Genomic DNA, 20,687 nt, shown 5'->3' on the forward strand with positions numbered 1-20,687 from the left:
TAAATAGGACCTCTGTGTTCTTCAAAATGGAGGCATTTATTGATGTGTGACTTTACTTGTAGTTTTTATGTTCAGCTTCTGGTCGCAGACACAGAATGTAGTTGAGTCTTTTCCACTAGGCTGAAAAGCCCTCAAGTACCAATGATTTTTTCCTCTGAAATTAACATAATCAAATAATTTGTTTCATTTTTGCTCAATTAAAAAGACCAGGAGTTTGCAGTCTCTCGTTGCAAAGCCCTCTCCTCAAACCTTGGATTGCTTTTTTCTTTTGCTTTCTCTGTAAATGACTCTACCATCTTTTGAAGAACTGGATACAGTATCATTATTTTGGTCTTGTCAATGTCACAGAACAATTTTTTTTTCTGGTTGAAAGCGAACATCCAGTTCTGCTGCTGCAGCACCTTACCGGCAGCATGTATGTAATTACTTGCACGCTTTGCCTCCCACGACCTCTGCAGAGCCTTTGTTTTCCAAGGTAATTTCCCATTCTTTGCGTATGACTCTCTTTAGGAGCATGGATTTATAATTTCACTTTTGTGTAGTTAAACGTGTTTTGTGCTGACTAGTTCAAAACAAGCTGACTAGCTTCTGAACTTTCCACATGCCTTACCTGAGCATAGCACCCTTTGAGACACTGGTACAGCTCACATGGCTCTCTGTGCTCCTTTCCGGGATGTTACATGTGCTATTAACCAGCCTAGGACAGATAACACTGTAAAACATCAATACAAAGTCTCTTCATGTTTTAAAGGTTTATTAGGTCATGAAGACTAGAGTATACCGTCAGGGAAGGAGGAGGCAGGAGGACTGAGCAACAATTTGTAGTGAGGTCTTCTTCCCTTCCTTCACAGATGTTTCTAACTAATGCTGCCGTGTCTGTGACGTGCAGATTTCTGACAGCCATGGTGATCTATGGGTTTTGCCAAGGGAGATGGATGAGCTGTGCCTTTCCCATGCTTAAAGAGTAAATATGCAGAATGTTGTTCAGTTCACCACTACTGTGGGCCACAACTTTGGTGTGACTGACAAAGAGTTCTTGGAGACTGAGATCTACTTCAAATTCACTCTAGTGTTGTGCACTGTAAATGGGGTGTAGCACAGCATTTGACTAGTTAACATCAAAAGCAGTAACTTTATTTCAAACTTGTGGCTTTTGAGTTTCTGAAGTTCAACAGAAAATGGGCAGAACCAAATTCTGCAGTGTAGCTACGATGTGTTTTTGATATCAGCCTTCAGATGGGCTGGGTAGGGTGACTCTTTCAATGCAGAGCTCATTGCTGGATCTTTTCTTTTTCGATCTGGAGAACAGTAGGCAGAATTTCAGATGAATGAGGCAAAGGTGGTTTCTGTCAAAGCGCTCTGCCGTCATGTTGTCCAAAAGTTTTGGTCATGTTGGCCTGCAGTTGCTTCCCTAAGCCCCTTGGAAACAGTAATGTAACAGTGTGTTGGTTGGTTGGTTTTTTATCTTGTTCATTTTCAATGTACCAATGCTAAGCTCAAAGAGTAGTTTTACACTCCCACCACTCCTTTGGGTGGCACGTCAATCCAAGTAGAAGGCTGTTCTACACAAACTTTACTGAAAGGGTTGATAGGCATTGGAATAGGCTGCCCAGGGTAGCGGTTGAGTCACCATCCCTGGAGGTCTTTAAAAGACATTTAGAAGTAGAGCTTAGCGATATGGTTTACTGGAGGACTTCTTAGTGTTAGGTCAGAGGTTGGACTAGGCGATCTTGGAGGTCTCTTCCAACCTAGATGACTCTGTGATCCTTTGAAAGCGTGCCAAAGTGCTCATCAAAAGCCCCACAGCTGGGCTGTAGGATGGCACACAGCTGCTTCCCTTCTGGCTGGCCGTGCTCACCCTTCCAGTCAGGACAAGGCCAACGTGACCAGTAGGTCCATCTCCTCTGCCCCGTGCCGTGTGGGGGGGGTTCCCTCCTACCCCTCCATACCATCCAGACCCCACTGCCTGTCCTGCCTTCCCAAGGCTCCCACCGTCCCCTCAGCACCCCTGTTACCCACCCCCCTCAGCGCCGCCAACCCCTCGGGGACCCCCGGCGCCCGCGTGTCCGGGCCGGGGGGAGCCGTGGGGCGGCGGGGAGCCGGCCGGGCGGTGCCGGGCGGTGCCGGGGCCCGGCAGCGATCGGTGCCGCCGCCGCCCCCCGCACATGCTCACTGGGGCGCCGCGGGAGTCTGGGCATGTGCAGAGCCGGCCGGGCCGGGCCGCTCGCCGAGCCCGCCCCGGGGCTGCGGCCGCCGCCCGGGGAAGGCGCCAGGTGCGAGCGGCGCTAGGTGCGGCGGAGCGGAGCCGGGCGGGATGAACAGCTCGGACGAGGAGAAGCAGCTGGAGCTGCTCGCCAGCCTCAAGGAGCGAGGTAAGGGCCGGGCCGGGCCGGGCTCTGGGCCGGGGGGCTCGCCCCCGGCTGGCGCTGAGGGCAGCGGCTGCGCCCCCCGGTACCGCCCCGGGCTGAGGGCGGCCGGCGGGGGACGGGGCGCGGCCTGGGGGCGGCTCCCGCCAGGGCTCCGCTCGTTTCTAGGCCCTTGCAGGGGAAAAAACAAAAAGCCTGAATAACGTGAGAGAGCTGGGGATGGAACGAGGGAGCTGGGGGTTAAATGAGGGAGCTGACACGCTGTGGGTGACCCCCCCGGAGGTGCCTCACCTGCCCGCACCTGTGCTGCTTTCCACCTGCTCAGGGTGGGCACCGAAGCGATGGGGGCGTGGGGTGAGGGGCTCCCTGCGTGGGCCAGGGCTGCTGTTAACCCGGGTTTTAACACCTCATGGCCTGCCTGGCTGTCAGGCTGGTGACACGCCACCAGCTGTGACAGGCTGGTAACCCCTGGGTGACACCGATGAGCCCGGCTGTCTGCACCCTCACACGCAGCTCCCTGGGAGACCACCTCAGCAGCAGGGCTGGCCGGCTTCGAGAGGTGAAAGTCCAGCTGCACCGAGGGCTTCCTCTGGAGGGTTACCTTCATGGGAAGCTCCTTGCTGTGTCTGAACTGTGTGTCCATCTGCGCCTGTTGTGTGTCAGGGCCTGTCACACCAACCCATCAAGCACCTCCCGTTCCAGTCCTCATCGGTGTGCAAACTTCCCGGTGGTAGCTCAGGGCCAGCCCTGGTACGCCGCGAGTTTCTGCAGAGCCCTTGTAGCTCCAGTGTAAATGAACGAACACGTTTGTCTTGGGCTGGTCGGTTTCCCCGTGTGAGTCACTATCCGGCAGAGAAGTCCAGTGCTTCGGCCTTATGGATGGTCGGCTCCATGAGTGTGGTGTTTGGTTAGAAAACTAAAACATTGTAATATTTTGTATTCTGTAAGAAAGGGTGTGGAAAAGAGCTCGGATACTCAGAAGGTAGCCCATTTTTCTACCTCCCCTGGTCAGTCTATGTCCAAACCAAGCTGGTCTGGAACAGTTTCTACCTTGTCTGATTAAACAGGAGCTTCTCTTGACCAAACTTCAGGTGGATATCTGTGATCACTGGCCTTGGCATTTGGTTTTTTTTTGCTTGTTCCCGTACACTCAGTATTGGAAACTCACAATTATTGGCTTCCCCAGATAGATTCTGCCTTTCAAGGATTACAGGTGGTTTAAAACTCATGGTCATATTTATACCGTGAGACCAAAAAATAAGGCTAAAAAGCTGTTTTTTTCCTGACAGACTGCATCCTTCCAGTACTGTTGGTTCCAGAAGAGCTGTCTGTGCCAAAACGACAGTTGTTAAAATGACAATAATCAGTTGCTAACAAGGCAGGTTTGGGTTACTCTTCAGAGAAATCCTAGCTTCTTGAAATTGGTTAGAATCTTCTTGTTGACTTAGTGGGACTGGGGTTTCGGTTTTGAAATCTGAAAGTCTTCTGCTCTGGTAGACTGAGTCACCACTGATGTGTAAAGAAAGTTTATGAGACTCCAAGAGTAAGTTCAAAGGAAAGATGCTGTAACTCGAGCACTGGCTGTCCTAGATCCTCTTAAGCTATTGAAACAGAAACTAACAGGCAGATCCTGACCTGTAAGGCTCTGTTCTTGATGGATGTTCCCCAAAATTAGGAGTGTTAGTAATTTGTTGTGAGACTAGCAAGCGTTTTTGTAATTGTATGGCTGCCTAGAATTTTCCCTCTGTTCCACTTTCAGGTATAGATAATATTACTCTGAAAGTAAGTGCAAATGATGGAAGGATCTGCAGTCCCTGAACACCTGGGGTGCTGGGTGTACATTTTGTTCAGGAGTCCTGTATTTATAGCATTTAAAGTGTTACATGGCTTCAGCTTACTGTAACATTCTGGCCTGTTGTCAGGTTTCTGGATAACGCCTGTTGATTTGAAGGAGTTTGAAGACATTCATTCCATTGCCCTTGTTCAGGTTCTCTTTCAGGATGTGTTTTCCTAGTCTTGAGAAACAACCTGGCACGTAACGCCGGGTAACTGAACGGGCTGGGAGGCGATGCGAAAGGCAGAGGAGAAGGCAGCAGCCCATACGTGGCTGATGGCTGTAACGTTTCTACTGCTGCTTATCCTTTTCCCAAGCAAGGTCAGCAGATCGCACCTGAGGCAGGTGTTTCACGGCAGCCACGCAATTGTCAGTGACAGCTGTGACACTGACTGGTGTCTGGGCAAATCCACTTGGCTGCTGGGCAGGGCTCTGAGCAGCGGCAAGGACGCCGAGGCTGTCTGTGAGCGTGATGTGCTTGTCTTTCACCCACGCCGAATTTTCCAAGTCCTGCATATTAGAGTTGGATACCTGACACTGCTCCTTCTTCAGCTTGCTCTGTTACCGAGTCTGAGGTGAGCATCGTGGAGAAACACGATCTCTGTGTTGATAGTTCGGACTTACAGAACTAAAACTCAAACAATACTTTAAATAGCTTTGAGATGGCTTGATTAGATAAAGCAGATCTGCTGTAAACATTAGTGTTACCTAAAGGTACTCTCAGTGATATCTCCAGCAGGGCACGTTTCCATTTAACTGGCCCGTATAATCCCTATGGGTGAGACTCAAATTGAAAACCAAATGCTTCTGGAAACAAAATGAGGTGGGCAAAACCTTGCCTTACCAATGGATCGGTGTAGGACCCAGCAAACCAGCCTAGCAGCTGCCCCAACCGTGATCGATTTGCAGCATGGAAGATTGCCTTGTTTGTCTGTGGTTTGATTGGCACTGCCGGAACTTTGCTCTTAAAGAAATGCCTTCAGCTGCGGTCACATCTTCGTTTGGATGAAAACAGCAGCCAGCAACCACAACATCTGGAGTTACACTCTACATAAAACTACACCTGCCACTATCACAGTCAAATTTCTGGTGACTTTGCTAGATTACTGTAGTTAACTGGTGTTAACTAGTTACTACTGTTAACTACACAGATACTAAACATGATTTTCTTCACCTATTTTAAAGGTCTTATCGTACTTTGTGTTTGTTGACTTTTTTGATGAAGTGTGATGATTTCCCGTCTCTAACCCCACACGTTGTACCTATGGTTTTTTGGTTTTTAGATCTGCTCATTCTCTTTAAAAAACAAAAAAGTGCCAGAAACTTTGAATATGCCTTCTAAAGGACAGACCACCAGTCTGGCACAAACATCTCAGGGTATCACTTTTACAGCATGTGATATTGACAAGCTCTTAATGCAATTTGACAAACTTGTTCTTTGCGGCAGAGGAGTAACTTTTATGGCCAGGGGAATTTCTTTATTCAGGGTAGGATATCCTGTTGGCTGCTCTGTTCTCTTCTGTAGTCACCTGCTCTGCAGATTTTATTCCACATACCTGTGTGTGCCTTTGTACACAGTAGCCGTCATTCCCCACCAAAACCCTTCCTGCTTGAACGCTTTCTTCATCTCTTAAGAGTGTACAAGCGTTTCCCACTTCAATTGCTTGTGTGTAACCCCGCCTGGTTTTCAGAAACTTGTGAAGCCAAATCTTTCCATATGAGCTGATTAGGCTTTATCAGCCTGTAGTATGTTTAATTTCCCTTTCTGGCATACAGGGAGCCGTAGGACTGCAGGATACAAATTTGGAGTCTCAGTAAAAAAAAAAAAAAAAAACCTTTGTACATAGTTGTACAGATTTGAGTAAAATTAAAGCATGTGGGAACATGGATGCAGTATCTGACTTAGTCTTCATTTTTAATGCTTGCCTTTGTATACTTACATGTGATTTTTCTTTTAAGGAACTGCTTGGTATCTGAACATTACAGCTTGCACGTGGCTAGTGCCACCAATGCCACGCTGCATCCTGCTGGGTTTACCTGGGTTTAGCAGAAGGGATCTTTGCAGAAGATCTTTGTGCATAAAATGGGGAACAATGGAAAAATCCAGTGCTTTTGACCTTTATTTTCACTCCTGGCAACAGTTCCCAGGCCTTGCGCACGCTTTGCTCGTCAGCAGGTCGTTGCTTTTTGAGAGAGGGTTTGTGCAGCAGGTTTGGCCCCACTCCCTGTTTTCCAAGTGCCAAGTTTTGGGAGTGCGGCAGGAGCCACACCGACGAAGCTTCTGGTGTCGTCCTGCTACAGGGGTCCTTCTCCCTTTAGGGATCCGTCCAAAGCTGCTGAAGGCCAGGTGTGAATTCCCTTCTCCCAGCGAAGTGACTCCATTAAGATAGCTCAGCTCACCCAGGGCACTGCAGGCTTTGGCTCCTGCCTGTGCCCGCACAGACATGCCTGCCTGCAGTCCAGGGAGCAGCGAGGGAATGCCCTGCTTTTTTGGACAGCTCTGCTTGCTTGTTGATCAAGTGAGGCTGAGATGCTGAATCTGAGGTTGGATTATGTGCTGATTTGACATGGAAGGGACCTCAGTCTGCTTGAAGACTGCCCTGGTTTACAATATAAAAGCTAAAGTATAGGAATGCAGCATTGCTAAGGTTTTTCTTCTTCCTGTTTTTTAATATGCAGCTTTAGAAGGGAGTTTGATTAACTTTTTAATTATAAAAAGAGTGGGAAGTCTGACCATCTCACTCTGTATACATGAAGTTGTCTTTTCTGGTTGTTCGTTAGGAGTTATAGTCATTACATACTTCTCCCCTTGTGACCTTGTTCTAGTAATAAGCGCTTTTTAGCATAGTAAGTATCCAATATAAAAACATCTAATTGAGATAATACCTATCATCTGTTGGCAAGTCCAGGTTCGGGAGACAGGCTGACAACTAAAAATCGGAAGACTAAGATATAATTAAAGGAGCCGTGGTACACAGAGCTACCTGCTTAATTGAGTACCGACGAAGTCTGCTGATGGGTGCTTCCAGGACAGCCCGTCCTGGCCAGGGAGCAGTTGGTGAGTGAGCAAGGACGTGTTAAGGAGGAGCAGGCTGTGTTTGCCTGTGCTTTGGCTAGTTTAAAATAAGAACAAGGTTGGCTGCGAGTATGTTTTGGGTGGGTTAAGAGCTGTAGCCCAAAATATTCTGTTCTCCTCTTCCCAAATATTTTGTTTCCTTAGTCTTGAAATCAACTCGTAGCGTTGCCCTCCGCCTGCATGAAGATAGTCTGAAGCAAAGAAGTGTCATTGGGACCCTGCTGAATTATTTCCGTAAGACCGCTGTGTATCAGGAATAATTCTGTTCAGGATAAACTGAAGTCAGTGTCAGAGAATGGCAGTATCTCAAGGTATCTGATGCATATTTGGTATGCTTCTTCAGGGTTCACTGGAGACTAGTGGCTACAAAATAGGATTTTTACTGTCAGTATGTGTTACAGTGAAGATTTTTCAAGAAAATGATGCATAGTTGTTCTGGAATTTTAGTAGCACCTTTGGTAAAGCATCTTCACTTGTTTGTTTCACTCACCACTAATCTTTATTCTAGGGTAATTTAAGTATAGCATAATCTGAATGAGTCAAGAGGAGATGTAAGAAGTTTTCAGATGCCATTATCAGGTGTGCTGTGTGAAAGCCTCCACAGATTAGGGAGAAATTCCTGGCTCTCAGAGGAGGGTTAGGCAAGTCCTTGCACAACAGGGTATGTGGTTTGTCAGTCTGTCAAAATGGGGATACCACCTCTGGTCTGCCAAAGAGGTTTTCAAGGCTAAATGATCTATTTGAAATTGGCAACGTATAAAGTGATGCCTGGTTGCTGCTGGTGTTGGCTTTAGAGTGAAGAGATCGTTACCACCTTTGTGCAGGTTAGTGCTTCACTGAACCTTACCCAGGCTCTTGACTTTTATTTGAGGTGGTCTCAAAACTTCATTGTACATAAAACACTGGAAAAGCTTTCTATAAAACCACTATAAAAAAACAACAACAACAACAACAAAAAAAACACCTCTAATATTTAAAAAATAAGCATAACAAATCCACCAGCTTTTCATTTGCCCTTCATAATTTCAAAGTTCTCTTCTGCCTTTGTGGAGAAGCTGATATACAGCAGAAAAAGTGTGTGGTCATGTTTAAATTATTAGCTCAGTTTCCAGGCCTGGTAAAAACAGCAGTTTCTTCACTAGTGTTTAATAAACCAATCCTGAAAATCCCAAAGGTGGGATCTGCATGGAAGCATCATCCAGAAGTTGCTTCCCATGACGAAAGATGTTAAATAAGGTACTGGAACCTTCCTGCTTGCTAGCTGTATTGAAGGAAAAGATAATTGTTAATGACAGTAAAGGGTGGCCATGGTAAAAAGACACCACAGAAGGCTGCAGCACAAGCCTGGCGTGAAGCACCTGATGATTTTGTGGTTTTATGCCTTGACAAATGTGTCGTGCGTTACCATCTGCAGTACGAGAGGGAAGGGCTTCCTCAACCATGGCATTCGGATCCCCATCACGCGGAGGTGAGCTGTTCCACGGGGTGCCAGGGCGTTGTGTAAGTTCATCTCGTGCTGTGCTTTGCGGTAACTTGTTCTCGTGCCTGAAGGGCTTATGGCTTCAGAGTTGTTGGTTTGTGGAGCGCGTGGGGAAAGCTGTCAAGGGTGGGACAAGGCTGCGTTTGCATTTTTCAGTCATTCGCAAAGCGGTGCGTGGCAAGTAGCAGTTTGCCTTAAGAAAGGCACGCAAGCACCGACAGCTTTCAAGTTCAAAGAGGCTGTATCTGGGGATACAGCGCATCCTTTTCTTGCCTCTCGGTGCCAGGTGCTGGAAATCTCTGCCTTCCTTTTCCTAAGAGGACCACAGAAATGGCTTAGTAGGGGGATGGTGATCGAGAGGCATGGCTTTTACACTCCTGTGCGAGAAGTAGGTCTTGTTTCACTTTATGTGCCCTTTCTTGCACAATCCTAGCCAAGGAGCTATAGCCTCTGAATCCCAGATTCCTTGTACCTCACTCCTGCACCTCTAAAATGAAGTAACCTTGGAGAAAAGAAGGGCACTTTGATTATTATTTAAAAAAATAATGAAATAATTGATGTATTTCTGTGCTGGTGATGAGAGTAATAGACATGGCTAAGACAAGCAGAGCAGCAGTGTCTTGGTCCTAGCTTTCAGAATTGAGTTGTATTAATTTTGTTTTCAACAGATTTTGAAACACTGGGGATAGAGGAGAACAGTAGTGCAAAGTGGAACCTTATTTCTAAGAGCTGCTTGTTTGAAAGTTTGGATATTTAAGCTAGAAGGGAGTAGCAGGTTTTCAAGTGGCTAATCCACCAGACTCTGCATGTTGATGCCTTCAGATGTAGGTGGTGTGAAGTTTAAGAGAAATATCCAACATCTCCGTCAGCTGAAAACTATATATTCCAACCCTTTATCCATTTGTAATTAAGATGGCTTAAAATAACACTGGTATAGTAGTGTAGCTTTTGCTTATATCCGAGAAAAAATGTGAAGGGTGTTTAGGTTCTTTATAGTAACAATAAAATCTCTATGGCCTTGAAGGCTAAACAGTCCGTACGGGACACGCTGAAAGAACGATAGGATCGGGATCCTGTGGCAATGAAGGTATGTAGAAGGTATACATAAATAAGGCATGAAGGTAGTAGAATGAGTGGTTTACTGTATATTTTTGTGTGCCCTTTTTAACCAGGAAGCTTATTTGGTAGCCGATTAACTGTTTCTGCGTGTCATTTACTGATTTGAAACAACAGACCTCCACATTCTGGAGGCTGATCCCTTCCCTGCTGATCCCTGCAGCTGAGTTCTTGTGTGATCTTGGGTAAATCATGCAGTCTTTTCATGTCTCCATTGTGGGGTGCAAAAGAAAAACGTATAAGGTGCCTAGCTACTCTGGAGGTACGCAGGTGTATGTATGCATAACAGTGCTGCACCAGCCATGCTTTCTAGCATTGATCTGTAACCTGAGCCAGTGCGGGCTTAAGCTGGTGTCTGCAAGGCAGTGCATTCACCTTGTAATTTCTGAACTCAATCAATAAGATTGTTTAACTCTCCATTGATCAAAAATTGATTGTTTTGGGAGCCACCATCTTTTTCAGACACTTTCCAATTACTTCAATTCTAAAAGGATATCCTGTTCATCCAGGGGCTGTTAATGAAGTTTATGACCCATGCTATTTAAGAAGTCTGTGTAGATAGCCAGAAGAGTTTCAAAATGAATGAAATAGCTAATCTGAGTAAAAGAGAGACTGCAGTGTTAACCTTTTTTTTTTCTTTATTTTTCTTCTATAGCTATTGGCGAATATGAAGAGCTTAGAGCAGAAAATAAGAAAACGAAAGAGGAGGTTTGTATCCAAGGATTATTTCTCTAATACTAAAGTGCTACATATCAGAACACTTTATTGATGGAGAGAGGTTGTCCTCTGCTTTTGTGAGCTCAGCTGATTATTTCCAACAGCGTCACTGATCAGTACTTCTTGTTTTAGGTAATAATGTAAGTAACTCCCAGCAGCTGTTCCAGATGTTCTACTCCAGAAACGTTGCTATAACTGTGTGTATGTATATTTAGATGACTGCTGCTATAGCTGGTTTGTGTATGGTTACAGTGTCAGCATGGAACAACTCGAGTGTTTAGATATTCTTAGGACAACTTGTTTCCCTTAGATCTAACCAATGTTTTGTAACAACTTGATTTGCACACTGGAACTGACTGAAAACAGAATAGAACAACCCCTGCCCTTGCTCAGCCCCTCTAAAAATTCAGAGTGTAGGAATATGATTCCTGAAGATACTCAGTCCTCTCTCTCCACAAAATGCCTTTTGATAGGAGAGGAAGATGTCTTATCTCAGTCTGCACAGCGGTACTGCAGCATAAAACAGATTTGCAGTGTATCACATATCCTTTTGTGAAATATGTATGCCTGTCTAACTTGAAAAGAGACTTTGAATGTATGGACTGAACTTCATATGTTACTGCAGGCTTTATTTTTTAAAGTGCGTAAGTCCTGTAGTACAAAAATAATGTCCACTTTCTAGGTTGTCTATTGTAATTATGATAAGCTGTCTTCCTAGTAGGGAAATTAAGCACATTCGGCCAGGTCTCTCTTCTCACCCAGGACTCTTGATCATTGAAGACACTTCTTTTCTGTGAGGAAACCAGCAAGAAGAGAGAACTTGGAGAGAGGCTTGATGGCAGTGTTGTGCTGTGTAAACCATTGTCAACGTGCAAAAGGGTTTTAGCAGATACCTGCCAAAAGAAACTGTGGCCAGTGGAAGTCTCTTATCAGTTCTGGATAGTGAGGAGGGCAGTGGCAGTACTGCTCCTCTGTACTGCAAACAGAAATTTCCCCTTTCTGCAGTATCAGTGAGCTGAAGATGGAAGCTGTATGTTAATTTTCAAATCTTTATTAGCTGCCAGGGCATGTAGGTTTAGTTTTGCTTTTTGTCAAGTCATTTCTGAAGGGGTCATTTTAGCCTGCTTGTTTTAAATATTGCAATTCAAGGCTGTAACCTTGTCCTTCAACTATTTTCTCATTATTAAAGAAAACTTGAAGCTTATCTTCACATTTGAGCAATCATTATGCCTACATCCACTGAGCTCAGCATATTCTGCTTCACTCCCTCTTACCTACTGACTTTCTTGTGTCTTCTGCTGTGCTTGTCGCTGCATTCCCATTCTCCTGTCCTGTACCAGACCCTCAGATATCCCAGGAAACCTGTCCTCAATGTTCACTACCTGGAAAACTGTGGCAGTTAACTTCCTAGTGCTCAGGAGAAAAGGAGGGTGAAACTGAGGCAGACCACGAGCCCATCTGTAAGGGCTGTAAGATCGTGTAGAGTAACCTCCCCAGAGAGCTCTCCCGGCCTCCAAATCATCTGTAGCCCAGGGACTTGTTGAGCTGTCTGTGTTCTCTGTGTGTTCTCTGTGTGTCTCCCCTCGAGCCCACGTTGATGGCTTGACTTCCATCACATGTGAGGAGTTCCACAGCTGGACTGCCTGCTGCATGGAGAAGGAGCTCTCCAGCTTTGTCCTGAAACTTACTCCTGCTAGCATTGGTGTTTCTTCAGCAAAGCTTTCTTTATGTTGGGGAAAGGGCACGGATTGTTGAGGAGGGTTTCCTTGAACTTCATTTGTATTTACAAAATTTTTTTCAGAGGCAATTGAAATGAAAAGATTTGCTGCCAAAATCAAGATGAAATGTTCTGAGCTTACTACTTGCATTCTGCTTTTCTTTCTTCCTTACTCCTCTTTTTCACAAGATTTCTTTCTTATAACTGCTTCTCTGTAGTCACTCCCGCAGGTTTCTTTGGAAACCTGGTATGACGTTTTTCAAAATACTTGCACAACAGTTGGGCATCCTCCAGCACCGAGCACGTGCTGAACTCATTTGCCCAACTAGAAGATGGGGAGGGTGAGAACCTCCATCCTGCAGGTTGGTGAGCTTATGTAAGCAGTTCTGCTTAATGGTTTAAGTGCTTGGACTCAAGTGGTTAAGTGGGAGGCCCTGAGTGCATTTCTTCTGCATGAAAAGAATCCACCGATACAGAGTTCATGGTTATGTTTACTTACAGCGCTAATACTGGCAGAAACTATTGGAGGGCTGGGTAATCCTGAAAGCTCATTAACACCTCTGTAACTTTATATCTTAGTTTATGCTTTGTAGGGTTAAACCTGATCTGGAGGAATTATAGCACAGGCTACCTCTGTCTGTGGATCTTGGAAGTTGTGAGTAAATTCCAGTACAATTTCTGCCATTGTCAGTCAGTATGAGTGTAAACTCCCTCTGTATCCATTAGGGACACAATTGCATTGATAGGAGGAAGGTAAGATAATTTTTTAAGGCAGATTTGTAGATGATTTGTGGAAAGTACCATGGAGTTAGATAATAGTCTGTGTGTATATGCTTTTGACACACTCAGTGGAATTTTTTTCTAAGTCACCAGGACACCTGTGTGGCTCTGGAAGCTGAGCTATGTCCGTTTAATTAATGGAACAATGATCCTACTTTATATTAGAAACAAGGAACTAAGCGCCTTGCAGGCAGCTAACTTAAAATCACATGTAATTTTAATTTTTGAAAATTTTTGAAACTGTGTGCTTTTTATTCTTTTTTTTTTTTTTTCAAAATTGGAAAGTCAATTGATTTTTACATATGCTACTTTGCTCAAAACGCTATCACTTAAGAGGATGCTACTAACGTTGAAAATTCAGGAGCAAAAAATCAGATCTTTGATCCACAGTGTCTCTTCCCCATTCCCTTTTTTTAAATTGCTGGTTTGGAGAGCTCTGGTGGGGTCTCTGACAAAACTAGCCCAGGCATTTTTTTATTAGTATTTTTAAGTACTTAAAAAAAAAAAAGGGGGGGGGGGGGAAAAATGACATTGGCAGATTACTTCTCTTAGGTCACCCTTTGAATCCCTTTGAGTTAGTAACCAACTAAGCATGTGTAATAGTTCACAAAAAGAAATAAATAGGTAACTAGTGCTCAGTTGCACACACGTGTAGTTAATATGCAGTTCTGACGTATTCAGAGTCAGATCATGAATAAATATTTGACTACTTGCTAATCAGACAGAAATGACTCTGAACACTGGTTTTGACAGTGTTTTGTCATTCTGCCAGTAGGAGAAGAAAAAAAAAGCAAGACAGCTTTCCCAAACAGTAGGTGTAATACTGTATCTCTGATAGATCATTCATGGTGTTTGCTCTGTTAAAGCACACATACAGAGTGGATTATATGTTTTGTCACCAAATGGGAACAGAGAAGGGATTCTGCCTCAATGACATGCTCATTCTTTCAAGGAGCATAGCAAATGTCATAGGATACTTGTGCACGCTGTGCCAAACTCATAATTTTAGAGCAAGCATTAAATCTGCATAAATTTTACAATTTGTGTAAAAGGGACAGAATGTATCTTGTGTTGCTTAGCAATGGCTTAATTGACGATATGGCTACCATGTGAACTTCTTGCATTTTAATATCTGGGCTGAACAGTCTCCTCCTTGTTTTTGCCCTTTGAAGGCCCTTTTCTGAAGTCAGTAGGACCTCATGTACAAAGTAGCTGGCAAAATAGAAGACTGTTAGATGAGAATAGGCAAGAAACCCACTAATTGTCTCCCTGAAATCAGTGGCAGAGGGTCATCAGGTGGGTGGGAGCGGATGTGCAGATCTGTGTACCCGCAGCCTTCCAGTTGCATTGCATTCATTCATTGTGTGGCTGCATTCACTGACTACCCGACATCGTCGTGTGGTATCAGGATCCCGTGCTGGCATGGAGCTCTCTTGGTATTGTGCTAGCTCCAAGTACACGCCGAGTCCATTTACTGCCATCACCTTGCTGTATAGGCAGTATTTGGTGTGAACACCCATACTTGACACGTAGATGATTTGTTTCTAAGTAGTCAGCATGTTAGTCGGTTCTCTCCATTAGAGCTGAAAGTATTGCCTCATATTGTGTGCCTAAAGGCAAAAATCTCTAATGGAGCTGGTCTGGCAAAGCTCCTGAAATTGGTTCTTTAAAGATGAAGAATCATAAGGAATTAGTTGCAAAATGAATTTTGGAAACTGAACTGTGACTTGTTTCTGAAAGTACAAATGCGATGACTTTTCATTACCAAGTAATGAACATTGACTCCTGCAGCTAGCTCAGGACTGAAATGTCTGTTGTCTATTACCCTTGGTTTTTATTGGGATAATGATGCTATAAATATTAGATTAAAAAGATTGGAAGTAAAATGATATAAAAGCTTATTTTGCTCTGCAGAGAAGCCAGAACTCTTAACGGATTAAAACCAGAACAAATGACTGACAGTCTGGGAGTAGTCTACTGTTTTTTTCCATTTGAGGGTACTCTTGAGTTTGGAGCTATCAGTTACTACTGACAAGGAGATAAATGCTTGAAAACTGTTTCTCTCCAACAATTCATGCACTTGAATGTGAAAAGTGAACAGTGTATTTTACAGGAGTATAACACCACTCTTCTAACATTTAGGGTGAGTTATATGCTGGTTAATTAACAGTTCTGTTGTATATGCCTCAGACTGCTTTTTTGACATGAGGTGGCTGTGAATTTTTACAGCTCCTGTGCTTTGTTGAGAGCAGGTAGCATACCTAAATTTGATATCTGTAAATACCTCATGATTTCAAGCAAAGATCTAGTTCTTTGAAGGGGAGATCGTGTTCATCATTAATCTTAATTATTTTATATGAACAGTTTACATAATTTCAAGTTTTAAACAGTGCAGGAAGTTAAAGACAATTTCAACTTTTCCTAATTTTTAGAAAAATTGGAGATCAACAAATTTTTGTTTTTGCAGGACCATGTAATGGCCCTGCTTGAACAGGTCTGATTGCAAGACAAAAGGCAAAGTGCTTTCCATTGATCATTTCAGCAAGGGCAACAATCTCCCATTCTCTTTTTCTTCCTGCTCTTTCATTCTGAAGCACGGTAGCAGCAAAAGGAAAATATTCAGAAAGCTGCAACTGGGAGCAGGAATTGCTCTGCTGAGCCCCAAACCTGCAGACCCTGATTGTGCAGAGAAACGTGTAGCTATCCGCAGAATAGTCGGCTTGTCGTGGTCCATATGGAGCTCTCTGCAATAGCACTCAAGGTGAAGTGGAACAGGTCATTTAACTTCCCCTTTCTCTGCGCAGGGAAAGCTGTTACACCTTACAGCACGTTACTGGAGGATTTCAAAAGGAGTTTCTTCTACTACTGGGATAGGGAGCGTACGGCATCCTGTCCATCAGGGTTTCCGGCAGTAGGGAAGTATCTTGTTGATTTACGCAGGCAACAGATTAAATCTTTAAAATGCTATTCTTAAAATGCTATTTTTCTTTTCCTAACTGAGCATTAAAAGCACTTTCTCACTTGATGTGCAGTGGGCTGTAAGCTTGCAGAGCACAGAGAAGTCCGTGGGTGAAGTATGCCAGAGTGGTACAGTGTCTCTGTTGTAAAATGTGAAGAGGCAGCAGCAGCGGCTCACACTGCTCCCCCTTTGCAGTGCAGCTGTGCTCTGCAGGAACAGTCAGAAACACTTCCTTTCTGGGTCTTTTACTGCCTTCTGTTCTTAGACTGTGCTTCTACCGGTAAGGTAAGACACATTTCTGCTGAGGAAGCTGGGAGGGAGGGCAGCAAGCAGCAAGATTCATGCACGATTTCCCTTCCCCACTTTTCCTATGCAGGACAACCATAACTGCTTCTTTATTAACAACCCACAGCGTCAGATGAAACAGCGAGTCCTCGTCTGGCACAGCTTGCTCCTTCTGCAGCTCTTCCTTGTTTCACAGACCTTCCCTCCTGCTCAGCCACTGTCCCTCGTCTCATCACCCCAGTGCCACGAGAGGAGAGCTTGCTTGTCGAGGGCAGCTCCTGCTGCTCCCAGACAGCCGTCGGCAGCGGCTTCCAGTGCCAGCGTGGAGGTTACTCCTGTGGCGACACCGCTGGCATCCTCCCCCTGATCCTTCTTTGGGCCTCATCCAAAGTTCCTTGGGGCTGATAGAAGGGCTCTCTTGAATTTGGCTGCCCTTGAATTGCGCTGTCTCCCTTCTTGTTACTTAACAGCAGGCTCCTTTCCCAGCCAGCTCAAAGTGGGTCCTCATGTGGAAAAAGTGAAAATCGAGCAAAATCATTTCGGCTTTCTTCTTTTCCCAATTCTGTTCCAGTGATTGGCATCCTTGTAATTGCAGGAGTAGTTGTGCTGTGAGGAACTCAGTCACACAGATCTCTTCCAGAAGTTAATTTTTGATCTTGAACGTGCACAGCCGCATGTGAGGAAGAATGCCCGGTGCACCATGAGCGTGAAACACGTTATGTGCCAGTCATACTTCCCCTTGGGTCATGGGGTTTTCACAGTGCGGTTAATCACTGACTGTGGCTCTTGTGAAGTTTACTCACTTCTCTGGAATCTTTCATTTGCTTATAAGTGGGGTTTTATTAGAAAAGTCTATTTAATGTCTGTTTTGTTCCTTGAAGAAACCTTTTTGTCATAAGATCAGTGGCTGCAACCCTATGTAGTGTTAGCATTAACCTGAAAATTAATAAAACTGAGGTGGTGAGAAATCATCAAGGTATGAAAAAGAGTATCCTTCCCTTCTCAAGGGTTACTCTTTGCTCACAGTGTTAGGAAACTGAGAGGGATGTCCCTGTTATTGGTCTGGGGTATTTTTTTGCACATGGTAGGTATGGAAATGTATAGCATTGCCTAAATCTATTTGTGTTAAAGAAACTAGACTTAAAGCATATTCATGACATGCAAAATATTACTTTTTCTGTTGTGTGGTACATGGATGACTGTTTATACCAGTCTGGGATAAATGTAGCTTTTCTAAAATATTTCCAGAGTAGCTTGGAATTGGAGCCTAAAATCAAGTATAACTTGTCATTTTTGTTGAGAAATACTCTGAGTAACAACTTTTATATTTAGCGCTCCCACCAATCCTGTATGACTGAAAGCAAAAATAATGCTTTGATAGGCTTCTGTACATTATTGTTCAGCAGCTGATCTTGTTGATTTTCACATGTTGTAGCTGACTGCTAATTAAAATAACTGGTGTTTCAGTGTTTCACTTCAGTTTTCTCTTTTCCTAGTGTGACAAAATCAAACAAGAACGAGATGAGGCTGTCAAGAAACTGGAGGAGTTCCAGAAAAGTAAGTTGATATGTTAGTGGAAGTTTGTTTCTATAGACTTACGAATATAGATCTGCAAACTATAAAGCAGTGTTAAGAATGCCGAGAGCGAGGTCCGCTTGCTGTTTCTCCTTCAAAGCCTCGTTTGAAGCAGTTAATCCAGTAAGATTTTGGTCATCGTCAGACTGACTGGTGTCACAGCACTTACAGGTTGACCCAGGTGGCCATTCGTAAGGTGCAGAGTGGTGAAAAAAACAGTGGTACAAACGTGGCTCTAACTCACCAGGGTTCTGCAAGTGACATTGGGAATAATATGTGCTTGGATTGAGGAGGATTTGACCCTACTGCTGAAACTGCTGCTGCTGAGGATAATATTTTTATCATGAAGACAGAAAAATTACTTTAAGCATAGACATACCATTAAAGGTTTTTAGGCTGCACTGATGTCCCTTGATAACTTTTCGGGCAAGTTCCGTCTTGTCTGGGCTGTGAGAATGTCAATATTCAGTTTTACACTTTTATGGTAATGGTTCTATTGAAACTGTACGGTGTCTGGAAGCAACAAAGCACATCTAATGGGAGTGGAAGTATTCTAGTGGAATAGCTCCTTAGAAGAGACAATTACAATAGGATTGTGGTCTGTTATGTCTGGTTTGTGCCAGTACGGTGAACTGCACGATGAAGCATTAGAAATGTGGATGAAGTTAATGCAGGATAAGGAAATCACATGGTCTATACTTTTGTGTGTGTTAATAGAGGAATTTGCTCACTTCTATTTTATAATTGTTCATATGATACAATTATGGAAAATAGTGTAAGATCAACAGGAATCATCTACTGCCTTAAATGATCTTAGATAACTATTCTGTGAGGCAAGAATGTTCTCTAAGAAGTCTAATTCCTCTGGAAAAAATTGCAGCCTGTTTTGTTTCTGTTATGATAAAGGAATACCAGAGTGTGGCAGAAAATGTCAAGTAGTTAAGACTTAAAATTTGAAGTAATATTTGATGTTGTAAAATTTTATAGGTTTCTTTTATCTTCCTTTCACACTTTTAAAGGACATACCTTGTAAACATAGTGATAAAATGCCAGGAATATTAGGATTTTAAGGCAATAATAGAGCCCATTATTTGAACGACAATATAAAAGGCAATTATATTGATGAAGAGCTACATCGGCTTTGTGTCTGTGAATAAACTTGGCCTGTACTCAGCTTCTATTTGTTCTCCTGGCATAAACACATATTGTGTGTGATTCCAGTTTAATGGGGCCCCGTTTGTATGCCAAGCAGCTGCATTTTAGGCCCTATTGCGTGATTTCATAGCTCTCTGAAAATTGGTTCTATTGAGCACAAGAGATAGAAGGTGGTGGTGGGGGGGAAAGCTTCAACACACAATCATTTCTTTTCAATTGGAGCCAGCAAGGTTGATGACAACATGACCATTGTGTTATAATGATAAGACCACTAAGGATCTGTACCTCTCATCAAGGCTTTCACACAACAGCAGATACAATTTAATTCACTGCTCTGTCAGCAGTGCTGATACCATTATGCCGTCTGTCTCCACAGTTATAATCACTGTCCTCCGAGAAATGCAGTTGAAATGATCTTGAGCAGTCAAAGAAACTCTCAATTAAGGCTGCCACTTCCAATGTGTCAGATTGTGTCTTATGCACTTGGTACAATTTTCACTTCCAATCCTGTTTATTTACAATGTCTACCAGTAATTACGCTTAACATGTCATTTAGTGAGGGTGCCCCTGCCAAGGAGATTGTTGGGTGCTGCAGTACCATTGAGTGGGAGTTTCTCGCAGTCAATGCCATCAGCGGCTTTTAGTCCCTGATGGGATGCAGTAGTAATGTTGATAATGCAAGTATCGTGCTCATCAAGTCATAATTAGATGCCACTCAAATGTGCCACTTGTAATAACAGTGTTGATTCATGTTTTCTCGGTGACTGCAACTACTAATTAGTTAAGTGGTTTTTGGTTGGCCTGCATTTGCTGCGGATTATTATTACCCCTGAAAAAAACTGTCAAGGTTAGAGATGTTTCAGGCCACTTAGTGCTGCTTTATGAATTTTAATATTGACATAATAAGAACTTTGGACAGACTTAGGAAATAATATATTTTTGTATTTAATTTTGAAAGAATTTTTCCCCCTGAGTTAATCATAATTGCAGGTTAATTAAGCTTAAATGAACCAAGAGTAATCTCTAGTTCTACCATGTGAGCCCGATCCTTGTTTCCCAACTTTAGCTGGCTTTGCTTGAGGGCGTTCGATTCCTGTCTGTGAAATGGGAGCAGCGCTGTATCTCCGCTGGTCCCTCATCCCGACTGAAGCACTTCATTGCTCCAAATTCCTAGAGCTAGGTGGAATGAAAGCAGAACCAGTATGGATGTGTATGTGTTACCTGAAGCTTTTCCTCTTCTAGATTAAATGTAGCATCGTGTATGGCATGCTTAGAGCACATAACTTCTCTAAAGCCAGAAAAAAAATGAAAATCCAAGACAACCAAAGAAAGGTGGGGTGGTTCTGCTCTTAGAAGACTTTGTGAATACAGTTTGTGGACCAAGATTTCCCAGTTCTCCCCTGCTCTATTTTTTTTTCCTGCTTTAAAGGGGAGTTAGCAGACAGCACTTGAGAGAAGCTCTGGTTTTTGAGCCCCAGGCCTTCGGATCAGACAATTTAAGGAACACCATGAAAACTGCTTATATATTATATACCTTATTTCTTACATGCAGCTACCGATTTCATAGCAAACTCCAATGTGTTGCTGGTTTCCTGTGTCATTAACTATAATGTTAGTTAATGCTGGA

At 43.7% G+C, this 20,687-nt stretch overlaps 1 protein-coding gene across 2 annotated transcripts in view; it reads left to right on the top strand.

Moving 5' to 3' along the window:
- Positions 1-2,188: 2,188 nt before the first annotated feature.
- The window catches only part of SHTN1 (shootin 1), a 61,699-nt gene continuing 43,200 nt past the window's right edge, over positions 2,189-20,687 (top strand). The window contains exons 1-3 of one of the 2 annotated variants that reach the window (XM_067000165.1): positions 2,189-2,372; positions 10,528-10,580; positions 17,827-17,887. In XM_067000165.1, the coding sequence (XP_066856266.1) occupies positions 2,315-2,372; positions 10,528-10,580; positions 17,827-17,887 (172 nt within the window). In that variant the 5' untranslated portion in view covers positions 2,189-2,314. Of the gene's footprint in view, positions 2,373-10,527; positions 10,581-16,196; positions 16,331-17,826; positions 17,888-20,687 lie in introns of those variants that run through there. The other variant, XM_067000164.1, reaches the window with a different exon arrangement.

The sequence above is a fragment of the Anser cygnoides genome, chromosome 7 (assembly GCF_040182565.1).
Source record: "Anser cygnoides isolate HZ-2024a breed goose chromosome 7, Taihu_goose_T2T_genome, whole genome shotgun sequence".
In the NCBI taxonomy this organism is placed as follows: domain Eukaryota; kingdom Metazoa; phylum Chordata; class Aves; order Anseriformes; family Anatidae; genus Anser; species Anser cygnoides.